The sequence below is a fragment of the Hippopotamus amphibius genome, chromosome 9, assembly GCF_030028045.1.
Source record: "Hippopotamus amphibius kiboko isolate mHipAmp2 chromosome 9, mHipAmp2.hap2, whole genome shotgun sequence".
NCBI classification, from domain to species: domain Eukaryota; kingdom Metazoa; phylum Chordata; class Mammalia; order Artiodactyla; family Hippopotamidae; genus Hippopotamus; species Hippopotamus amphibius.
In genome coordinates this window covers 58,690,641-58,711,437 of record NC_080194.1, presented here as the reverse complement: position 1 = coordinate 58,711,437, position 20,797 = coordinate 58,690,641, and the positions used below count along the sequence as shown (strand labels likewise).

General features: G+C 41.8%; 1 protein-coding gene across 3 annotated transcripts in view; it reads left to right on the top strand.

The window, feature by feature from the left end:
- Positions 1 to 20,797, top strand: part of FAT3 (FAT atypical cadherin 3) — a 540,254-nt gene that overhangs the window by 380,879 nt on the left and 138,578 nt on the right. For all 3 annotated transcript variants that reach the window (XM_057695201.1, XM_057695200.1, XM_057695199.1), the window contains exons 4-5: positions 17,541 to 17,855; positions 20,181 to 20,391. In XM_057695201.1, the coding sequence (XP_057551184.1) occupies positions 17,541 to 17,855; positions 20,181 to 20,391 (526 nt within the window). The remainder of the gene's footprint in view (positions 1 to 17,540; positions 17,856 to 20,180; positions 20,392 to 20,797) is intronic.

The following is a 20,797-nucleotide window of genomic DNA, read 5'->3' as shown; positions in this document are numbered from 1 at the left end:
TTTTGGCTGGGCAAAAAGACTATTTCTAGAGTTTACAGATGCACAACTGAGTTATACATTTTTAATTGCCTCCTGGGGCAGTGTGACTCATTTATCTTCGATGATTTAACACATTTAATCTATTTTACTTTTGACATGGGCAGAAAGTTCACCAGCCACAGTTTTTCATTACTTAGGTCTGGTGATAAGGGCTGCCTAGGGCATATGATGAGAATGCTTTTACGTAGCCCTCTGCCTCCACTGCTGAAAGAGTGAAAAGTGAAGAATTAGGCTTTAAATGGGATTTCAGTAGGTAGTGTTGGCTAGGAACAAAGTGGAAATTTTAGGAATTAAAAAAAATATATTTCAAGTGATTATTCATTTTCTTAACTTATTGGATTTCTGAAATCTATTTGATTCCGTGGTCAAAAGATAATTTGGCTTTTTTCTTTTCCTTATCTCTGGAAGAAGGGATTTTTAAATATATATATATATAAATGCTTAAAAAGAAAACTGTTGCATTCTTGATTTTGCAAGTCATTCAGATTTTCAAGAATTGATAACAAAAGGGATACTAGAGCATCCATGTGATTTTTCTTCTTTCATATTCTTTACTACAATATTAATATTTCCAGGCTCTTTGATGGATACGTTTTATATTTTTTACTTGTGATTGGTTTCACTTTCTGGATACAGAGTGGAGTTATTTTATTGCTAATATTTTTCACGACCGAGTTTTCATAACTTTGGCAGTTTACTTTTCCATACATTGCTTTCATTCATCCTACTCTAGGTACTGAGAATGGAAAGATGAAAGATATAGTTCCTGCCCTCAAGGAACTCACAGACAGTTTTAATGCAGACTTATAGATAGTTTGATAGCAAAGAGCATAAATTCTGAAGGCTCCCAGAAGAGGGGACATAGCTTAGACCTGGGACTGGATGTGTGTGTGCTGCATTCTCCTGGAAGGCAAAACCTGGATGAATGTAAATACACATCTAGTAAATGTGCTGAATTCAGATACGTGATAAACACTTCCTAGATACCGTGTATGGGTCATTATATTCACCTTAAATTTATCTTTGTGAATCTATTTAAATCTACTGAATTGATCTTTATTTAAAACTTGCATAGACTCCCTTTTGTCTTGTGAAAGTAATTAAGATGCTTTAAATCTCTAAGAGGAACCATCTTTCTCTTTTAATAGCTGTATCCTGAGACATGTTTCCCCGGGGATTTTTATTTTATCATGTATAAAGAACAAACCCTACCTGTTTTGTGATGAATACAAGAGAACACAAGATTCTTAATGGCCATGTTAATGGGATAATGAATAATGTTTGTTTCTAACCCACAGGATATCTACCTAATTTATCCTAATTTACTAGCAATCTAAGATCTCTGCTATGATTCAAAATTAAAATAACATGCCATTAGAAGTAGAAAAATAAAGCAGGATAAATAATACCTTCACCAATGTGGGACCTTTTTCCTGATGCCTCTTATGAAAACCAAAAGAAACTGATGTTAGTTTAGCATTTATTATGTATCGACATCATGCAGGATGCTACCAATACAGTGATTGATGTGGCATTGCCTTCATCCCCAGGGAGCTTACAAGCTCATTCAATGCAAGGGTGTTAAAGAGGACAGACATGAAATAATTAGATATATGATCAGCAATGTATTAGTATATGAAATCAAGTCAAGTGAATCATGAAAAGGAGTAATCCTACCTGAACATGATCTCTTGAGAAGACCTCATAAAAGAACAGACATTTGCACGGGGCCTTGGAGGATTTTGTAAGAACTGCAAGAATAGGGAAGTAAAGGGTATTCTATGCAGTGGGAACCCCAGCAAAGCTGTGAGAGTGTTGAAGTACATGCTCCATGTTAGAAGAACAGGTCGACCGTGAGCCCCTGCAGGGAAAGGAGCCCATCTTGCTCACCACTGGATACCCCGTGTCCAAAACCCTGCACATTGTAAGCACTGTATATGTTTGTTAAATAAGTGATCTGACTGTTTGATTAAAACTTTAGATATAGAGTGGGTGGAAACTAGAGGTTGAGAATAGCGCAGTGGACAGGCTGTATCAATACTAAAGAATCTCATAGGTTAATATGAAGAGTATGGACTTCATCCTGTAATTCAGCACTTCCCAAACTATATTCCTTGAAATGTCAAATCCGAAGGATGTTAATAAACACCTCCACAAAAGCATTCTGTTATCAACAGCAATTAAATTGTGCATGTCTAAAACATTCAGATTTTGTCAAAGGAAATTTGGGAGAATTACTAACATTAAAGACTATAAAAAACTAAAAAAAAAAAGCATTCTGTTATCAAATAAGCTTGGGAAATGCTGGTTTAAACGTTAAAGCAGCTTCTTTGCTTAGACTTTCTCTGAGCCATCACTCTGCTAATGTGCATTGTGAAGCTCTAGGAAAGATCTATAGTGTTCTTCAAACTTCTTAGATCCTGGACCCTCTTCACCCTGCAGGATTGGTGTTCTCCATGACACATTTTATGGAAATCTGTCCTAAGCAATGGAGAGCCATTAAAGACCTTTCAGCAGGGGATTGACATCATCTGAATTTCACTTTAGAAGATTCTCTGGTCTTCCAAAGAATGGACTGAGGGGAGGCAAGACCAGAGGCAGAGAGACCAGACTGATGACAGGTGCCTTGGTTTAGGCAGGAGATAATGAGAGCTGGACCCCAAGAAGAGAGAAGAAAGAACCAAGAGCTACAACTGACATTTCAGAGGTAGAACTTGTCAGGGCTGTCACTTGAGTCACACAGGTTGTGCCCTGCTCAGGGACTCCTGGCCGAGGCAGTCCCTGGGCGCTGAATCTGGCCCTCACTCTTTGTTACCAAAGCGTGCCTCCGGGTTGCAAGGCTGCATCCATCCTGGGGAAGGACACCTGTTTCTATTTCACAGCTGCAGGGTCCCTAATTAATGACTGATGAGATGTGGGACGAAAACAAGAGAAGTGTTCAAGATGACTCATGTTTCTTTTTAAATGATTGTATGGCTGAAGATGCCTTATTTTTTTTTCTTTGCAAACTTCTAATTATTCTAAAACCATAGTATCTGCAGTCACAATACCTGGGGAAGGAATGATGATGAAGGTGCATCTAGATTGCTCTTTAACAGCCTCTGCCAAGAGTTGTATTTTTCTCTCTACCACACATGAAAATATAAATACATCCTATCATTAGGGAGAGATTTTTACCAAGACCTTGAGCCAAGGGTTACAAACTCAAATGTCTACAGAGCCCACTCGAGCATCATAAATGAGTGAAGTATGTAGCAGGCTGTTTGCATATTAAACTTACAAGAATGTACTTCACTTACCAAAAAAAAAAAAATGCTCTCTTCCATTTTTGCCTTTGAATATATAGTCTTCCCCATCTATATTTTATAGCCATTTTTGATAGCAATATAGATAGTGAGAAATATTTCTCTACTCCAAGAAAAAAGTCTGTACAATATTGATGATGAATGACACCTGACATGCCAGCTGTTAGCAGCACAGTAGGGAGGGGTGGGCCAGTCATTGTGATTTTTCAGGAGAGGCTGAGTATTTGAATTTTTATGTGATATCTCTCCAGTTTTCCATGTAGACAGAAATTTTTCAATATACTGTATGGACCAAACAAAAGTATCTCTCTGGGCCCCCAGTTCAGGATCACTCCCTTCGTCCATAGGTGCCATCATGCATACACGTGGGCCTCATTTTTTAAGTCGATAGCTTTAAAATTCATATTTCTAGGTAGACAAGGTGTTAAATGACCCACCGAGTTGCCCTGCAAACCTAGGTTGAATTGCCAAGAGGAGCAAAGCCATGTTTCCTGAGCTGGTAATTGGAACAGTGTCCTTATTTTTGCATTAAGTCTTTACTGTGGAAAGAAAGACCAAAAATCTGGTGCCTGGAGAATGTTAGAGCTTACATCCAAATCGCATCATCAGTGGTGCTAAGACATGAGAATCTGCCAGGATAAAAGTAGCATAAAGTGTGAGGTCCGGTGCTGTGAAATAGAGGGGAAAGCTACTAATATACACTTCCCATCGTAATTTATACCTGCTAGATTCTGTTTCACAGAGAGGGGAGTGCGGAATCGTATATTAATTGACTAAGGCCTTCATGTCAGGGGAATTGCGAAATAGTGCAGGGGGATTTAGTCCCGGGGCTAATATGATGTCACATCTTGGTTCATGGCAGAACTTTCTTAATGGCCCACATGTGAGCACACAGATTGGACCCATCTGTTTGAAAGGAGGAGTTAGCACATGTGTGGTAATCACCATCGTTCTAAAGAAACTTTGAGGAGGTGTTTAGTTCCTGCTGATAGGGAAGATTAGAATCAAGCAAGTTTTATGAATAGAAAATGATGAGCAGATGAGCCTGGAAGGAAATGAAAATGTGATGAGATTAGTAGCTGATGTATACCTCTCTGCAGGGAAAGAAAAGCTTTAGGAGATGTCGGGCTGGGAAATACTTTATTTCCTGAAGTGCAGAGAAGAGATTTGGACAAAGCTGTAACATTAGCAGCCACTGCCAAAGTGAATTGGTCAAGGGTCTTTCTAAAAAAGCTGCCATTTCGCAGTTGCTGCGTCTAAATATGGTGAGGAAAAGATGCCTTCATTGTCCTGGGATACAAGGTTCAAAGGTGTATTCCACCGACAAATACCTACGGACCACCAGCTCTGTGCTAGCCCTGTGCCAGCCCTGGGAGTGGCTCACAGACTTTGTGGGAATCAGTGCTATGCAGAAGACAGACCACAGGCGCACTGCCTCTGGGTGGATTGTAAGCAGATTTTGTCCTGAGGCTTCCCGATAACGTGGCATCTTTGGGTGAAGAGAAAGATCACAGAAATGAAGAGTATGATTCAGTGGCCCGAAGACCTAGGTTCCATGGTTCCAGATTCTGTGGGTCACGGAGCCCCTCTGGTTTATGCCTTTTAAAAAAACAGCTCTTGAGGAAAAATAAACGTTCTGAAAGACAATTCAGAGCAAACTCTCATCATATTTTTCTCATTTGTTCCCCAAAGACTGGCAATCCTAGCATTTGGAGAATGGATCTTTTTTTAATTGAAGTATAGTTGATTTACAATACAGTAAGTCCACTAATACGAACCTTCAAGTTGCAAACTTTCAAAGATGCGAACATGCATTCACATGTCAATCATGTAAGTTAGTTCACGTGTCTGGTGTACTTTTCAAAGTACTGTACTTGTAAGATTAAAAATGTCTTCTTTATTTTTGTGTTTGTTTTTTATGTATTATTTGTGTGAAAATTATCATAAACTTATAGTACAGTACTATATAGCCAATTGTGTTAGTTGGGTACCTAGGCTAACTTTGTTGTACTTAAAAAAAGTTGGACTTAACGAACATGCTCTCAGAACACAACTCGTTTGTATGTACAGGACTTACCGTATTGTGTTAGTTTCAGGTATACAGCAAAGTGATTCAGCTGTATATATATATATTTTTTTCAGATTCTTTTCCATTACAGATTGTTACAAGATATTGAATACAGTTCCCTGTGCTACACAATAAATCCTCATTGCTTATCTATTTCATATATAGTCATATGTATCTGTTAATCCCATACTCATAATTTATCCTTCCGCCCCTCCCTTTCCTCTTTAGTAGCCATAAGTTTGTTTTCTATGTCTGAGAGTCTACTTTTGTGTTGTAAATAAGTTCATTTTTATCACTTTTTTAGATTCCACATATGTGATGTCATATAATATTAATATTTGCCTTTGTCTGACTAACTTCACCTATTATAATATCCTCTATGTTAATTCATGTTTCAGCAAATGGCAATATTTCATTCTTTTTATAGCTCAGTAATATTCCATTGTGTATATATGCCACATCTTCTTTATCCAAGTGAATGGATTTTCTTGATTCCATGACTTTGTCAATGGCTTTCTCTGTATGGAAAGTATTACACCTGATTCTCTTTAGAAAACTGCTCCATTCCTTCCAGATTCGCCTCTTCTGAAAGTTTACCCACCTACCTGCCTTCTTTATTTCCTACCTCCCCTTTTTCCCTTCCCTACCTCACCCCACACTTTGATGTTTTCTTCCTCCTTTTCTTTTCCTTCCTCTCATCTCTTCCTCTCTTCCTTTCTTTCCTTTCATTCCTCATTCCTTCCTTTTTAAAAATTTCAGGTAGTGGCTTTTCCCTTATAAAATAAACCATTCTGTAAATATATTCAACCTAGTAAGTATACAGCTCCTGAAATACCTGAGAATATGTCTCAACTGTATCTAATAGGTAGCAACACAGGATGGGGAAGGCAGGGTGGGAAGGGACAACACTTTCCCATCTCCACTTGGTTTCTTTTTTTTTTTTAAATAAATAAATAAATTTATTTATTTATTTATTTTATTGGCCGTGTTGGGTCTTCATTGCTGCACACAGGCTTTCTCTAGTTGTGGCGAGCAGGGGCTACTCTTCATTGTGGTGCGTGGGCTTCTCATTGTGGTGGCCTCTCGTTGCAGAGCACGGGCTCTAGGCGCATGGGCTTCAGTAGTTGAGGCACATGGGCTCAATAGTTGTGGCACACGGGCTTAGTTGCTCCGCGGCATGTGGGATCTTCCTGGGGCAGGGATTGAACCCGTGTCCCCTGCATTGGCAGGCAGATTCTTACCCACTGCGCCACCTAGGAAGTCCTCCACTTGGTTTCTTAATAACAAATTATAGGTCAGATGAGAGGAATTACATGTAATAAATCCGAAGGCAGATGGCTTAAGGCTGTTTTTTTTTTTTTTCTTTTTCTCTGTGGAAAATATGAGTGATAGTGGAAGTTTCAGAAAGTTTACCTTCAAGATTGCTCCTCCTTTGAAACTTACCCTCTAATTTACTGTTTGCTCGTAGTTTCCTTTCTAGAAATGGCAGGAAGCACTTGTCTTCCCAGCAATGCAGTAGTCTGAACCCATAGGCAGACAGCTCTGAATTCCAGCCCCTGCCTTGGTATTAGCCCCTGAGTATTCTTTGAGAAAGTCATTCTCTGTTTCTTCACTTGTGAAGAAGAAATAAAACTGTTTTCAGCCTCTCTGCTACCTTGGATGGATTAAGTATTTAATGTTTGTGAAACATTTTGAAGGTAAAAAGTAAACATGAAAAGTAAACAACGTCTACTCTAAACACATTTCTTCTATTTTTTTGAGTCTAGCACTTTGAAAAATACGTAAACTAAATCGTCTGCCATTCTGAAATCACACAGATATCTCTATCCGAGAATTTATGAAGGTATGCCTCATTTGAAACTCAAAGGGCAGCTTGGAATTGTGGAACTAATCTCTTGATTAGTTATTGAGGTTATTGCCAGTAATATGACATTGGGTTAAGAAGCTCCTAAGTCTACTCTCATCTGTAAAGTGAGCAGATTGAACCAGAATGGTGTCTAAACTCCGTGTACTCTTGAGTTCTCTTAACGTCTAGTGACTGTGCTTTCCTGAATATAGTAGTGGGAAGGAAAGATAGTTTCTCCTTATGCCAAGGGTCTGCAGTACCTGCGGCGACATGAGAGGGGTAAGAAAATACTCAGCAGTTGGTCCTTTCATCCATGTGCCTACCTGTGTGTGGTGACTACGAATGGAGACACATAAGCACGCATCAGTGGTGAAAACTGCTATCCACAACTGGTCCTGGAAGAAAACAGTGAAAATAGGTAGGCATCCTCACCAGAATTAATTGTCAACAGCCCTAGCATCTAAAATCCTACCCATGGAGAGCATGTCCTTTGAATCCAGAGACCTCTAGGCATATTGTGTTAGAAAACAATCAGATCCAAGAGAAGGGTGACATTATTTGTAATTTATTATAGGGCTTCCTAACCATTTTCCCTTTTTGGTGCACACAGAAGATGATAACATTTGTATGATACCTTTAGGTAAAGAGAAAGGCTAACCCCAGTTGGAGACCCAGCTGTAAGAGGTCACACACATCTACCCAAGAGTTAAAAGGATCGATATTGCAGCACATCTGACACCGACTTGCCACATGTGGTTGGAAGCTCCGCCTTAGTTTAACTGGCTTTATCTTTAGGTTTCTTCCTTACACAGAATTCATTAGCCAGGCCTTGAGACTTCTGATCATGAAACAGGGGAAGGGAAAAATAAGTCTCTTTTAAGCTTTGTCTTCTGCTTTAGAAGTGTATCAGGTACTGAAGTAGCTCAGAGCAATCAGGAGACTTAGGAAAAGGCACAGAGTACTTGGGAAGAAGAAGGGGTATTGCCAGATGGGCAGAAGGTATGCGGCAGCCAAGTCGGGATGCCGAGATATTTGGGATTTGGGGCGTGTTCAGCCTAGACAGTGGCAGATGGGTTGGTAGTAACTGCGCTCTGGATGATATTATTGTAGACGTGCGAGGCCACATCCCACCTGTGGTGTGAAGAGTGAACCGCTGATGCCTACTGTGGCCTCAGGGTGCATCTGCCAGAATGGAGCAGCCAAGGCCCACGTGCCGTAGACTTGCCAGCTTTGCTCAAAACTGAAACTATGGTGCCAAGGCCAATGAAAGGGTGTGTTCTCACTGTGTTCAGAGGAAGGAGTTGGGGCAGGCATTTAGGTGAGAGGCAGCATGGGGTGGTGGTTAGGGGCACAGACCTGGCCCAGGTTGAATCTACTTTACTTTGTAAGCATTTCTTTCTTTCTTTCCTTTCTTTCTTTCTTTCTTTCTTTCTTTCTTTCTTTCTTTCTTTCTTTCTTTCTTTCTTTCTTTCTTTCTTTCTCTTTCTTTCTTTCTCTCTCTCTTTCTCTCTCTCTCTCTCTTTCTTTCTTTCTTTTTCTTCCTTCCTTCCTTTTTTGATGTGGACCATTTTTAAAGTCTTTATTGAATTTATTACAATATTGCTTCTGTTTTATGTTTTGTTTTTTTTGGCTACGAGGTATATGGGATCTTAGCTCCCCGACCAGGGATCCAACCGGCACCCCCTGAATTGGAAAGTGAAATCTTAACTACTGGACTACCAGGGAAGTCCCACTAAGCCTCTTTCTAATCTGTAGTGTGGGGATAATTATCCCACCTCCCCCCTGGGACTGATGTAAGGATAAATGAGTTAATATTTATTAAGAAGTTGTAAGAGTATGTGCACAGAATAAACATTAAGTGCCTGATGAGTAAGAAATAACAGAAACTGGAGACCACTCAGTTTCACCCACCTTCTTCCCATCACCTTTATCAGGAAGAAAGGCATGGCGAATTCTGTGAGAGGGAGCTGAAGGTGTAGACGTGTAAAAAATCGTAGGAGAAGATGTAGCTGCACTAAATAAGTCGTGGAGAGCTGAAAGAAGTTGCAGCCATGACCCATGACCTGGTGGCAGTCTTTTAGCAATTGAGGAGAACAGGAAGGGTGCCACAAGGCTGGAGACAAAGATGGTCCCAATTATCAAAGGAGGGAAAAGCTTGATTCTAGAAGCACAGCTACAAGCTTGTTGCTGATCCAAAGCCGTACTTTGGGAGGGAATTTTAAGCAGATGGTTAACAGATGCTTCACTGGCTGCACAGGGTAGGGAAAAGAGCAGGAGCTGGGACGCCAAGATGACTTGGGTGCAAACCTGCGTCTCGTCACTTACTGGCTGAGTGGCCTAGCAAAATTTACATCACTTCTGAGTCTTATTGTCTCCAGCTGTAGAATAAAAATGGCAGTATCTCCAAGGTTCCTGTGAAAAACAGTGACAATGTAAGCAATCACGCAGAGGACTCAGCAAAGCAGGCATGCAGTCAGTGATATCCCTGTAACCAAAGAGGCAGTGGAACATAAGGCTTAGAACAGAGATCGTGGCAAACTTTTTCTTTAAAGGATCAAATAATAAATATTTTAGGCTCTGTGGCCCATGCAATCTCTACTTCAGGTACTCAACTACACCTTTAAAGAAAGAAAGCCGTCATAGATAATATGTTTATAGGTGGTATGAATGGGCATGGCTGCATCCCAGTAAAGCTTTATCTACAAAAACAAGGGGCCAGATTTGGTTGTAGTGTCCTGATCCCTGGTTTAAAACCAAACCGCCAAGATTAAAACAAGGCCTTGCCACTATGAGCAGTGTGACCTTGGACAAGTCCATAAGTTGAGTTGCTTTAGCTATCAAGAGGGTTGTAATAGTAGTACCTGTCTCATGAGATTGTTTGAACAATGAAAGGAACAGTTAAAGAATCATGGGCTGTGCCTCGCACAGTGAGTCCTCGATGCCTAGTAAGCTTTGGACACCTGCTTCCTGTCATCATTGCGAATGTCCCAGCAGCCTAGAATAGGGAGCCAAAACCTCCAGTAAGATGAAATTGAGTAGGAATGAATATAAAATCCTGCACTTTGGCCTTCAAAAGGAAATCGCACACTTATAGTTTATTGCTTCTAATAAGAAAAAGACCTAAATGGTTTAATTCAATCATGTCACAAAGCTGTGTGACAGGACTGCCACTCAATATAAGTAGAGTCATGAGCTGAATAAATAGATTTGAGATTGTCTGAAAGACTACAGCAATTTACGCAAGTCTTAGTTTGATATGCTATTGTTTTGTCCTGGCCATTGTACTTTAAGAAGGAAGCAGAGGCAACCAGTTAAATAAATAGCAATTCATTACATATAATGAATGACCTGAGAGATGATTATATGAATTAGAATTTTTTCAGTCTGGGGTGAGGATTCTCAAATATCCTTAAGGATTTATGAGTATGGTAGTTTTAAAATACTGCTCCCAAATTACTTGATCCTCCTCTCACCTAGAGGTGGGGTTTATGACCCCACTGCTTGAGTCTGGACTCTGGGACTGTTGGCCAACAGAATATGGATCAAATGATGCTGTGTCAGTTTCTGGGTTCAAGCCTTAAGAAACTGGCACCTGCCACTTCCTGTCCTTTAGGAACCCAACCACCATGCTGTGAGGAAGCGCAGGCCACACGAAGAGGCTACTTGTAGATATCGGGTTTGTTGACCTGAGCCCCAGCTGAGGTCCCAGCCAGTGGCCACCATAAACCAAAAGACATGTTTGATGACCACAGGCCCAGATACCTATGAGTTCAGCTGCACGAGAGATTCCAAGTAAGAACTGCTTCATTCAACCTGTAGAACGAGGAGAGTTAATAAAAGAATTCTAGTTATCTTAAGCCACCTATTTTGGGGTTACTCAGCAGTAGATAACTGGGACAATGTGGAAGAGGAATTTGAGATTTTCTGTATAGTTACAGGGAGTAAAAGTAGGACACTACAGTCAGTCTAGGCTGAGAATAGGTAGATAGATTCAGACTGAATAAGAATAATAGCTTTGGGAAGATTGAACCTATCAAAACAACAAGTAGACTGCTTCATAAGGGATTAGTTCTTCTTATTGAAATTATCTAAATTAAGGCCAGATAACTACAGGTCTGGAACATTGCAGAGGATTTGGGGGATGGGGGAGGGGTGAATTTGATAGGAATCCATGCTGATTGGTTGGTTGGTTGGTTGGTTGATATCCCAGTTTGCCAAGAAAAGAGTTTTGTACTTAGAAGGGACTGGATGAATATTTCATTAATTCATTTAACAGATTTTTTTTCTGTGTGTGTTTTTTTTTAAGCTCTTTATTGGAATATAATTGCTTTACACTCTTGTACGAGCTTTTGAGTTACACCAAAATGAATCAGCTGTATTTATACATATATCCCCATATCCCCTCCCTCCCGCGACTCCCTCCCACCCTCCCTGTCTAGGCCCTCTAAGGCATCACCCATCATCGAGTTGATCTCACTTTGTTATACAGCAACTTCCCACTGGCTATCTATTTTACAGTTAGTAGTGTATATATGTCTATGCTACTCTCTCATTTCGTCCCAGCTTCCCCTTCGCCCCCCGCCCCCCCCCAACCCCATGTCCTCCAGTCCATTCTCTGCATTTGCATCCTTATTCTTGCCCTGTCACTGGGTTCATCAGTACCTTTTTTTTTTTCTAGATTCTGTATATGTGAGTTAGCACACAGTATTTGTTTTTCACTTTCTGGCTTACTTCACTCTGTATGACAGACTCTGGGTCTATCCACCTCATTACATATAGCTCCATTTCATTCCTTTTTATGGCTGAGTAATATTCCATTGTATATATGTGCCAAATCTTCTTTATCCATTCATCTATTGATGGGCATTTAGGTTGCTTCCATGTCCTGGCTATTGTAAATAGTGCTGCAGTGAACATTATGGTACATGTTTCTTTTTAACAAATATTTATTGAATGCTTATTACATCCACTGTTGTACATGCTCAAGAAATATCTCTGAACAAAAGAGATGAAAATCCGTGCATTGTGGAGCTCATATCCTTAAAGAGGGAGACATGCAGTGAACAAGCACATATGTGAAATGTATATCATACAGCAGATGATATAAAGTGCCAAAGACAAATATAAAGTGGAGCGGAGGGAGATATGTAATTCCTGAAGAGAGGCTTACAATTTTTAATATAGGGGAATTCCCTAGAGTTCCAGCAGCTAATGGCCTGGAAATAGCCATTTTTGATCAATTAAGGGTTGAAGAGAATGACAGAAGTGAACTCTTCATCTTAGAAATATTGACTATTTTCTCAGACACTCTTGTCATCCCTGGGGACAAGGCAGTGGACAAAACACAAGGTCTCAGCTCTCAGGAAGCTTATGTACTTATATTCTACTACATGGAGAGGTAAAACAAAAATAAATACATCAGACAAATTCAATGATTGAGAAGTATGGCCTTCCACCAGCTGCCATAACTCCAGAATCCTCAACGTTCACCCATTTGGGGCCCTGTAAAGCTCTTGCATCTTCCGTGGATAGACTTAGCACCAGGTTTCTCTTTGTAATCTTGTCATCATAGTGCATTGGGCCATGCTGATTGCATTCTGGCTCTGCCTGGTATTCACAGACCACAAGGGTATCATAGAAAATTGAAACGGGCTATGCTGTCCTTTCACGGGTACTGCATTATTTCTGGTTCCTTTTGTTAGCTGTAAATAAATAAAGAAATTAATTTTCAGAATTTTGTTTAATTGCCAAGCCAGTGATTATTGACCGATGATGAGAGCAGAAAATCTAGGTTAGGGGGTTGGAGTGAGAGGACACATGGATAGTTTCTAAACAATGGCTAATTCAGTGCATCGTCAATGAAAAAATGACGCAGAGGAAGAGATGATGGGGATTCAAATCAGTTTGGCTTTGGTCTCCGGTGCTGCTCCTTCTTCCTTATAGGCTAATTCCACGTGATGGGCTGAGGTCTAGGGCAGCATGAAGTGTGAAGTGTGGGAATCTGATGGAATCATCAACAATTAATATTCCAGGTACCAACATGGCTGGAGACATGAGGGGGTCTAGAGGAATGATAATGGACATTAAGACTTTGAGGTAGTTCAGTTTAGCAAATGTTTATCAACAGTATACTAGGTTCCAGGAAAGAGATGGAGAAGACAAAGTGCCTGCCTTCAAGTAGCTCACAGTGTCCTGGAGGAGCCAACACACAAATAGATCTCTTGAGTAAATTGTAGACAAGTGTCTGCAGTGGCCAGCACAGTTTTGGAAGTAGCTAGAAATCATTATGAGTAATCATGGGATTGGCAGTGTTCTAAGTGATGCAGGATCCAGAGTGCACAATTAAAATTGTGTCTACTTCTACCTGACCCCCATTCAGAGAATCACAAAGCTCTTGGGAGATCTCACATTATCAGTCTCTTCATTTCCTAAAGATAAAGAAGCGGAGAACTTTCACCGTCTGAATGTTCTCTCCCTTTATTATCATGGGAAGAGTTTGGGGTATATTAATTTTTAATTTCATTCAATAACATTTTTTTGGCACTTAAAGCTGTAACATATCAGAACATAACAATGAATGAGATGGTCCCTGACCTCAGGTTGCTCAGGGTCTGGAAGGATTGAGTGCAGACCAACAAACAGACACTTAAATTTGCAAGATGATAATTAGTGTCCTGGAACTATGCACATAGTGGAGTGGGAACAAGGTGAGGGCGTCTACAGCAGTCTGCAGGAGGCAGGAATGGCTTTGCAGAAGAAGGAGTGTTTGAATCGAAGCATCTAGAATGAGTCAGGTGTATTCCCAAGAGAAGGCCTTCTATGGAGACAAACAGCTGTGCACAGGAATGGAGGTGTAAGAACATGGCATACTCAGGACCCGCAGGCTCACCGTGTAGCTGAGCATGGAGGATGGAAAGGGACAGTTAGTTCATGGTGATAATCAAGGCAGGCCAGATCCTCAGCCTCAAGCAGCCCCTGAAAAATGCTGTGCAGGTCAGTGATATGATCAGATTTTTAAGGAAGAAATAAAACTTTACAACAAAAGTGAAGGCTGGAGGCTGGGACACCAGGAGGCCACTCTGGGAGTCCAAGCAAGATGCAAATGAGGGCTGTCCCAGGGCAGTGTGGCAGAAGAGATTGGCGTGGGGAGTTCACATGAGAGATGCCTGCTGGCCTCCACATTTGCTTGGACGTGGATAGTTAGAACAGGGGCCCTAGATGGATGCCCAGGATTCTGGTGCAGACCAGTGTGTGAGTAGATGGGGGTGTCATTTATTGCAACAATACGAATACAAGACGGAGGAAGTTTGAGAGTAATGATATCAATCCGTGATTTTTGGGATGTTGGGGTGCATGTGAGGGGTCTGGAGAGTAGATTCCTAGTAAATAGTTACAGTGTTGGTTGGGAGATGAGGCTTAGGCACAAGAGTGCATATTGGGGCATGAGCAGTATGGTGGTGGTAGTGGTTAAAGCCATGGGTAAGGACATGGAGGCATCATGGGTGGAGAAGCAGCTTGGGGTGACTTCATAAAGGGCCTTGAATGATCTACGAAGGTTTTATAAGGTGAGGCTACTTTGGCTAAAAAGATTGTCCAAACTGGACCTGAGTTAGAGTATAATTGATTAAATAAGTACCCATGGAGCATGTTCTCTGTGGCTTGACGCTGGTGAGAGCAATGAACAAAAAGGCAAAGTCTGTGTTTGCCCTTATGCAGCCTACCAGCTTGGTGGAAAACCATGCATTTAATTAATGTCTACAGCAAGAAGTGTGGCAAAAGAAAAGTATAGGGTAATTTAAGAGTGTGTAATACAGGAAGAGGATAGAGTGGGGGGCCGGCACTTGGTCTGTGGGGTTAGGGAGGCATCCCTGAGGAAATGGCATTTCAGCTAGATCCAGAGGATGAGTAAGCAAGATCCAGTGAAGGAAGAGGGAGAGGACGGCATGTGCAAATGCCCCAAGATGGAAGACGGTGTTTTGGAGGACCCGAAGGATGCCCACGTGGCCTGAGGGAGCATGAGAGCTGGTACCCAGCGTGAGGTGGTGTTGTAGATGAGCTGGCTCCCCATTGCACATGTGGAGGCTGCTTCGTGAGCCTGTGCAGCTGCCACCCTTCCCTGCCTGTAAGCAGACATCTCGGGGACCTGGGTTTGTAAATCCAGATCAACTGCAAAAGGAAGCATCTTTATAGCAGCAGGATCCTCAAGTGAGTGGTGACCCACGGCCGGGAGGGCCTGTCCATTCCTTGGCAGCCACCTGGCCCTGAGGCGGCCCCAGAGCTCCACCTCGGAGCTCACTGCAGGGCGTGTGTTGACAAGCAGTGAGGAGATGATTTTGTACACAGTGAAGACAGTGAGAGTTGTCTGGATTTGGAAAGGGGCTGTTCAAGCAGAAAAGAGAGGCAGAGGAGTTGAGCAGCCAAGAAATCAATGTGTTTTGGTCAACACAGCTCACCTGGGAGTGTAACATTTTAGTTCAGCAGCAGCAACAGCAAAACATGCCTCTTCAGAACTCGCCGTGTCCAGGAATGAGCTCCAGAGTCAAAATCTACCCTTGGCACCTGTTGGCCCTGATGAGTTTCTTTTGTGAAACATAACAAACCAATTGGGAAAATAACCTTGGAAGGAAACTGGATTGATTTTTCAAAGAAAGCAAGAACTCCTATGAAAATGTATCTGAAGTCTGTTAAAGCCATCCTCCTAAGCAGCTTGTAAAAGAAACTAAACTAAATTGCGGTTCCATTTTGCAAAAAGCCATTAATTTGTTTTCCCACATTTTGGGCCTTTTTTCCTCTCATTTTTCCTGTTCGGTTGCTTCATTAGGTGGAAAACTGGAGGACCAGGTGCTGTAGTTCACTGTTGTTTTTCTCCTATTGATGCCAAGTGCATCTTTATGTTCCTTCTGGTCTCCAAATATATATTTTGAGGTAATAAGCTGTCTTAATCAAGGTAATGACCTAAAGATTGAGTAGAGGTTCCTCCAGGTTTTGTGGTTAAACACGATACCAAGAATTGCCGAAAGTTCAGTACCTGACTTTAGACTTAGTAACAATGGACCCTCAAGCCTGTTTTCTCATCTGCAAAATGGGAATAAATAAACCCGCTCTATTACTGAGGAGAGTGTTTTGGAAAGTGAATGAGATAATTATGGAAGAGTGCTTTATATTTCACTATCCACATATTAAGTAGTAATATGATAATAATTATCATCACTGTGACCAAGAAAAAGAGTGTTCACACTAAGATTCAAAGACAGTTTACATCTGCCATGCAAATTCTTTATCTACATGTTCCTCTTTTCTCTCCTCTCTCAATTTTCACAGACACACATAAGAATAGCCTCTCAGAGATATGAGAAGGGAGGGACCATTCCCCTCCACTTCTCTGAGAGGAAAAAAAATATTTTGTGACTGTTAAAAACATATCTCAACCATCAAAGCTACTTACAACCAGCCATCAAAATTGTGACGTATCCATCAGAGTTTTCCTTTTGTTCAGTGACAGTGTAAAAATCACAAATTTTACATGCAGATGGGAAAGAAAGAAAGGAACTTGGTTACTGAAAGAATCTGAATGGTGATGGCATTGCCCAAGGTTAGATGAAACACCCATGGTTTAACACATAATAGTAGTGATAGTGTTTTTGGTGTCTGTTGAGGGGGGCATATTTTAGGTCTACTATGTCTATATAACCTGGCACATTTTGTAAAGTCAATCCTATTTCATCTCTCTCTCCACTGCACACCACAGCAAGAGCCTTGCCTCCTTCCTACCCTTTTATCAATGATTTTCAGATTTCCATGACTGGATTTAGGGCATTCCCTGCTTTTATGGATGAACTATGAAGGGTTATGCATTTGACATGAACTACAGGAATAAGACAAGTTGAGATGCCCTAAGGCAGCAGTCCCCAACCTCTTTGGCACCAGGGACTGGTTTTTTTATGGAAGACATTTTTTCCACAGACCGGGGTGGGAGTGGGGGTTGTGTGTGGGAGGGGTGGGTTCAGGCAGTAATGCAAGTGATGGCCCAGGAGGTGATGCGAGCGATGGGGAGTGATGGGGAGCGGCAGAGGAAGCTTCACCCACTCGCCCACCTCTCGCCCTCTACTGCGCAGTCCAGATCCTCACAGGCCACAGACCAGTACCAGTCCACAGCCTGGGGGTTGGGGACCCCTTCCCTAAGGCACGGAATAGATCTTTCGTGGGGTGGCAGAGGGAAGAGCGGCAAGAAAAATTTTTCTCTTTTTTCTGATTGTAAAATTCTTTCTCTTTCAAAACTCAGGTGACTGTGACAGATGGCGGTTTCTCTCCAAAACAGTCCACCATTTGGGTGGTGGTTCAGGTTTTGGATGAAAATGACAACAAGCCCCAGTTCCCAGAGAAGGTCTACCAGATCAAGCTGCCAGAACGTGACCGGAAGAAGAGGGGAGAACCCATTTACAGGGCTTTTGCATTTGATAGAGATGAGGGCCCCAATGCAGAAATCTCCTACAGTATCGTGGATGGAAATGATGATGGAAAGTTCTTCATTGACCCTAAAACTGGCATGGTTTCTTCCAGAAAGCAATTTACAGCAGGGAGTTATGACATTCTAACGGTAAGATTTTCCTGAACCTCAATAACATTAATATAGGAGAGGAAGTTATTTTCTTAGTCATGTATATTTTTTAAGCAAAAAATCTCTGGAGTAAAAAGTGCAGCCCCACAACAGTGGAAGGCTACTTTCTGTTTCAGTGATATTCTTAAACTATGAGACCTTTGGTTTTGTCCTATCAGCCAAACTCCCCATTCCCAGTACACAGCCTGCCCCTTCATTTACTCAATTATACTTCCTGTGGCCCCAAATCATTTCAAAGGTACTGAGAGTAGATGTAAACTGAGGGGAGGGGAGTAGCAGAGTGACATAACCCGCCCACAACTCAATCTGTCCTGAAAACATCCCAATGAAAACAACTCTTGTAATTGTTGACAGTGTGATAGAACATGAATTTAGCTATATAAATTGAGACAAATCATAGCTAGGCTCTTTCTGTAAAAAGTGAAAAAACTTATGTAAAAAATGACTAAATTTTTCACTGTTAGAAAATTAAAAATAAAAACAAACATGAGCACCATCTCAAATAGAGACTTAAACTCCCATACCTAAGGTGCCAGCCTGCACCCCCCACCCAACCACTTTAGACTTTTAGCACCTATGCCAGAAATGGGACTGGTCAACCTCACAGAAGATGAGTGCTTTCCAGGGTCCCAACAACCATCAAGAGTTAGCGCCATCTGCCATCCTTCTCTTAATCTTTAGCCTTATCCACTGTATATGGTCAATCCTTTATTATGGGATGGTCTGAGTGCATTTATTTGTCTTTGTACTCCTATGGTCTGGATTTGGGTTCCTTTCCCTGCTCACTAATGTATCTGGAAGAGTGGGCAGAGGAAAGGAAAAATAAAAACTAGCCCTGTTTCTGCCATCAGCAGCTCTGATGTAATATGTGCTGTTGCAGTTGTGTAAGACTTGCCAATGAGAATCTTTGAGGACTGGGTGGATTGCAGTGGATACTCTTGGTACCCTGTCCAGATCCCCTTTATCAGGCTGCAGCAGACACCCCCCAACTGCTGTGTGTTGGCTGCTAAAGGCTCATAGCTGCCCCCTTCTCCAGAGAGTCATCCTTGGCTGAACTTTTGGCCCAATAGGCTCCACACTCCTACCCCAGCCCAGCAGCCCACAGCCAATAACTACTAACTGATACCAGATATAAAAGTCCAACCTCCTTGCCTCCAGGTGGATCCAGCACTTAGGTTCAATTATGATTCAGAGCTCCCTTTGGGATTAGGCTAAGATTAGACTTCAACTGAGATCACATCCTTGCTTAGCATCTTCCCCTGTCCATCCTGCTTTCTTCACTCCCTCTCTCCTGGGAACACTTCCTCCTGAAACCATTTGTACGCAAATCCCCATCTCAGACTCTTCTCCTAGGAAACCCAACCTAAGATATCTATCTTCAAGGGTCCTTCATCTGACAGGAATTTTCTGGGGCAAAGTGGTCATCCCTGAACGTAGAATTAGGGAGCTATGAGTTGTCAGGTTTTAAAGGCTATAACTATTAGCTATGTACCTAAAAATGCTACTATTGATGTAACATTTTAAAATCCTTTTTTTATTTTGAGTTTTAAATTTTCCGTCACTGATGTCTGCTTGTTGGACTTAACTACACCCCCCCAACCCCCCCCCCCCCACACACACACACAGGCACGCAAGTGCGCATTTAAGTCCAGGACACCACAGCAGTTAACCCTTGCACATCTGGGGAAGGAAACATGCTTTTCTCAGCCCTTATATCAGACCATAAAGAAGAGTCATTAATACGCTTTCCTCACCCCACTACCCCAAAGAGCCCATGTTTCTACCGGGAAAGGTCTCCTTCACCCTTTCAGAGTTAGCGTAACTGAAGGGCCTGTGAGAAGGTTTTTGCAAGGTTGATGCCTTTCCCATGCCCCCTTCCATTACGCTCCCAGTATCCTATGCGACAGTTCTATGTGTCTGTGTGACAATGCACTTTGTTCCCTCTCCAACACTACCACCAGAGGTATAAGGATTCAAATTAGCTCTTGCTACTCATGTAACTATCATTCATGTCCATAAAACACTAAGTGTAAGTGCACCATTTATTTTTCAAGTTTTTCACATCTGCAAGGTTGGCAGTGATTCAGATCACCTTCTGGCACATGTGGTGTGGGGCCCCCATGTGACCAAGTTGTTTTCCCCAATTCCTGAGCCCATTGTCCCCAGGTCACCACTGTCTTCTTCCCCTTGCTGACCCTGTGATGAGGATGGACTCTCAGCACAGCAACGTATGAGTGACAGATCGAGACTTCCACCAGAATCCAGGCTCTAAGACAGCTCTCTGTTCTCTCCGTGTGTGAGTAGATAAAGGCAGTGGACAATGGGCGCCCTCAGAAGTCCTCCACGGCTCGCCTCCACATTGAGTGGATTAAGAAACCACCTCCTTCACCTGTACCATTGACCTTCGATGAACCGTTTTATAACTTCACAGTCATGGAAAGCGATAGAGTCACCGAGATTGTAGGGGTGGTGTCTGTGCAGCCAGCTAACACCCCTCTGTGGTTTGACATCGTTGGTAAGTTCGAGTCCTCCCAAGCAGTACTGGGCAATGTAATCATTGACTGTTCAGAGCAACTAGCAAAAAAGAACAAAAAACAAAAACAAAAATGAACAAAAAAACAATTAGCGCTAAGAATAAAAGATGTATAGTGCTGGAATGCAAAAGAGCCAGTAAAATGAATAACCAACCTGTGCTTTCGTTCTGACTCTGTAGCTAAGCTGAACAGAAAGTGCTCTCTGGCTGGATTTTCCATAGTACGTTATTTACTGCAATCTTAATGTCTTTCTGTGTGTCATTTAAATTCTATTGTCACACTTGGCTAATCTCATTTCTGAATGTATTGATGGTACTAGACTTGCTGTCCTTCATTTCTCTCTTTTTCTTCACCTTTTTTCTGCATTCTGTTCTTTTTTTTTTCTGC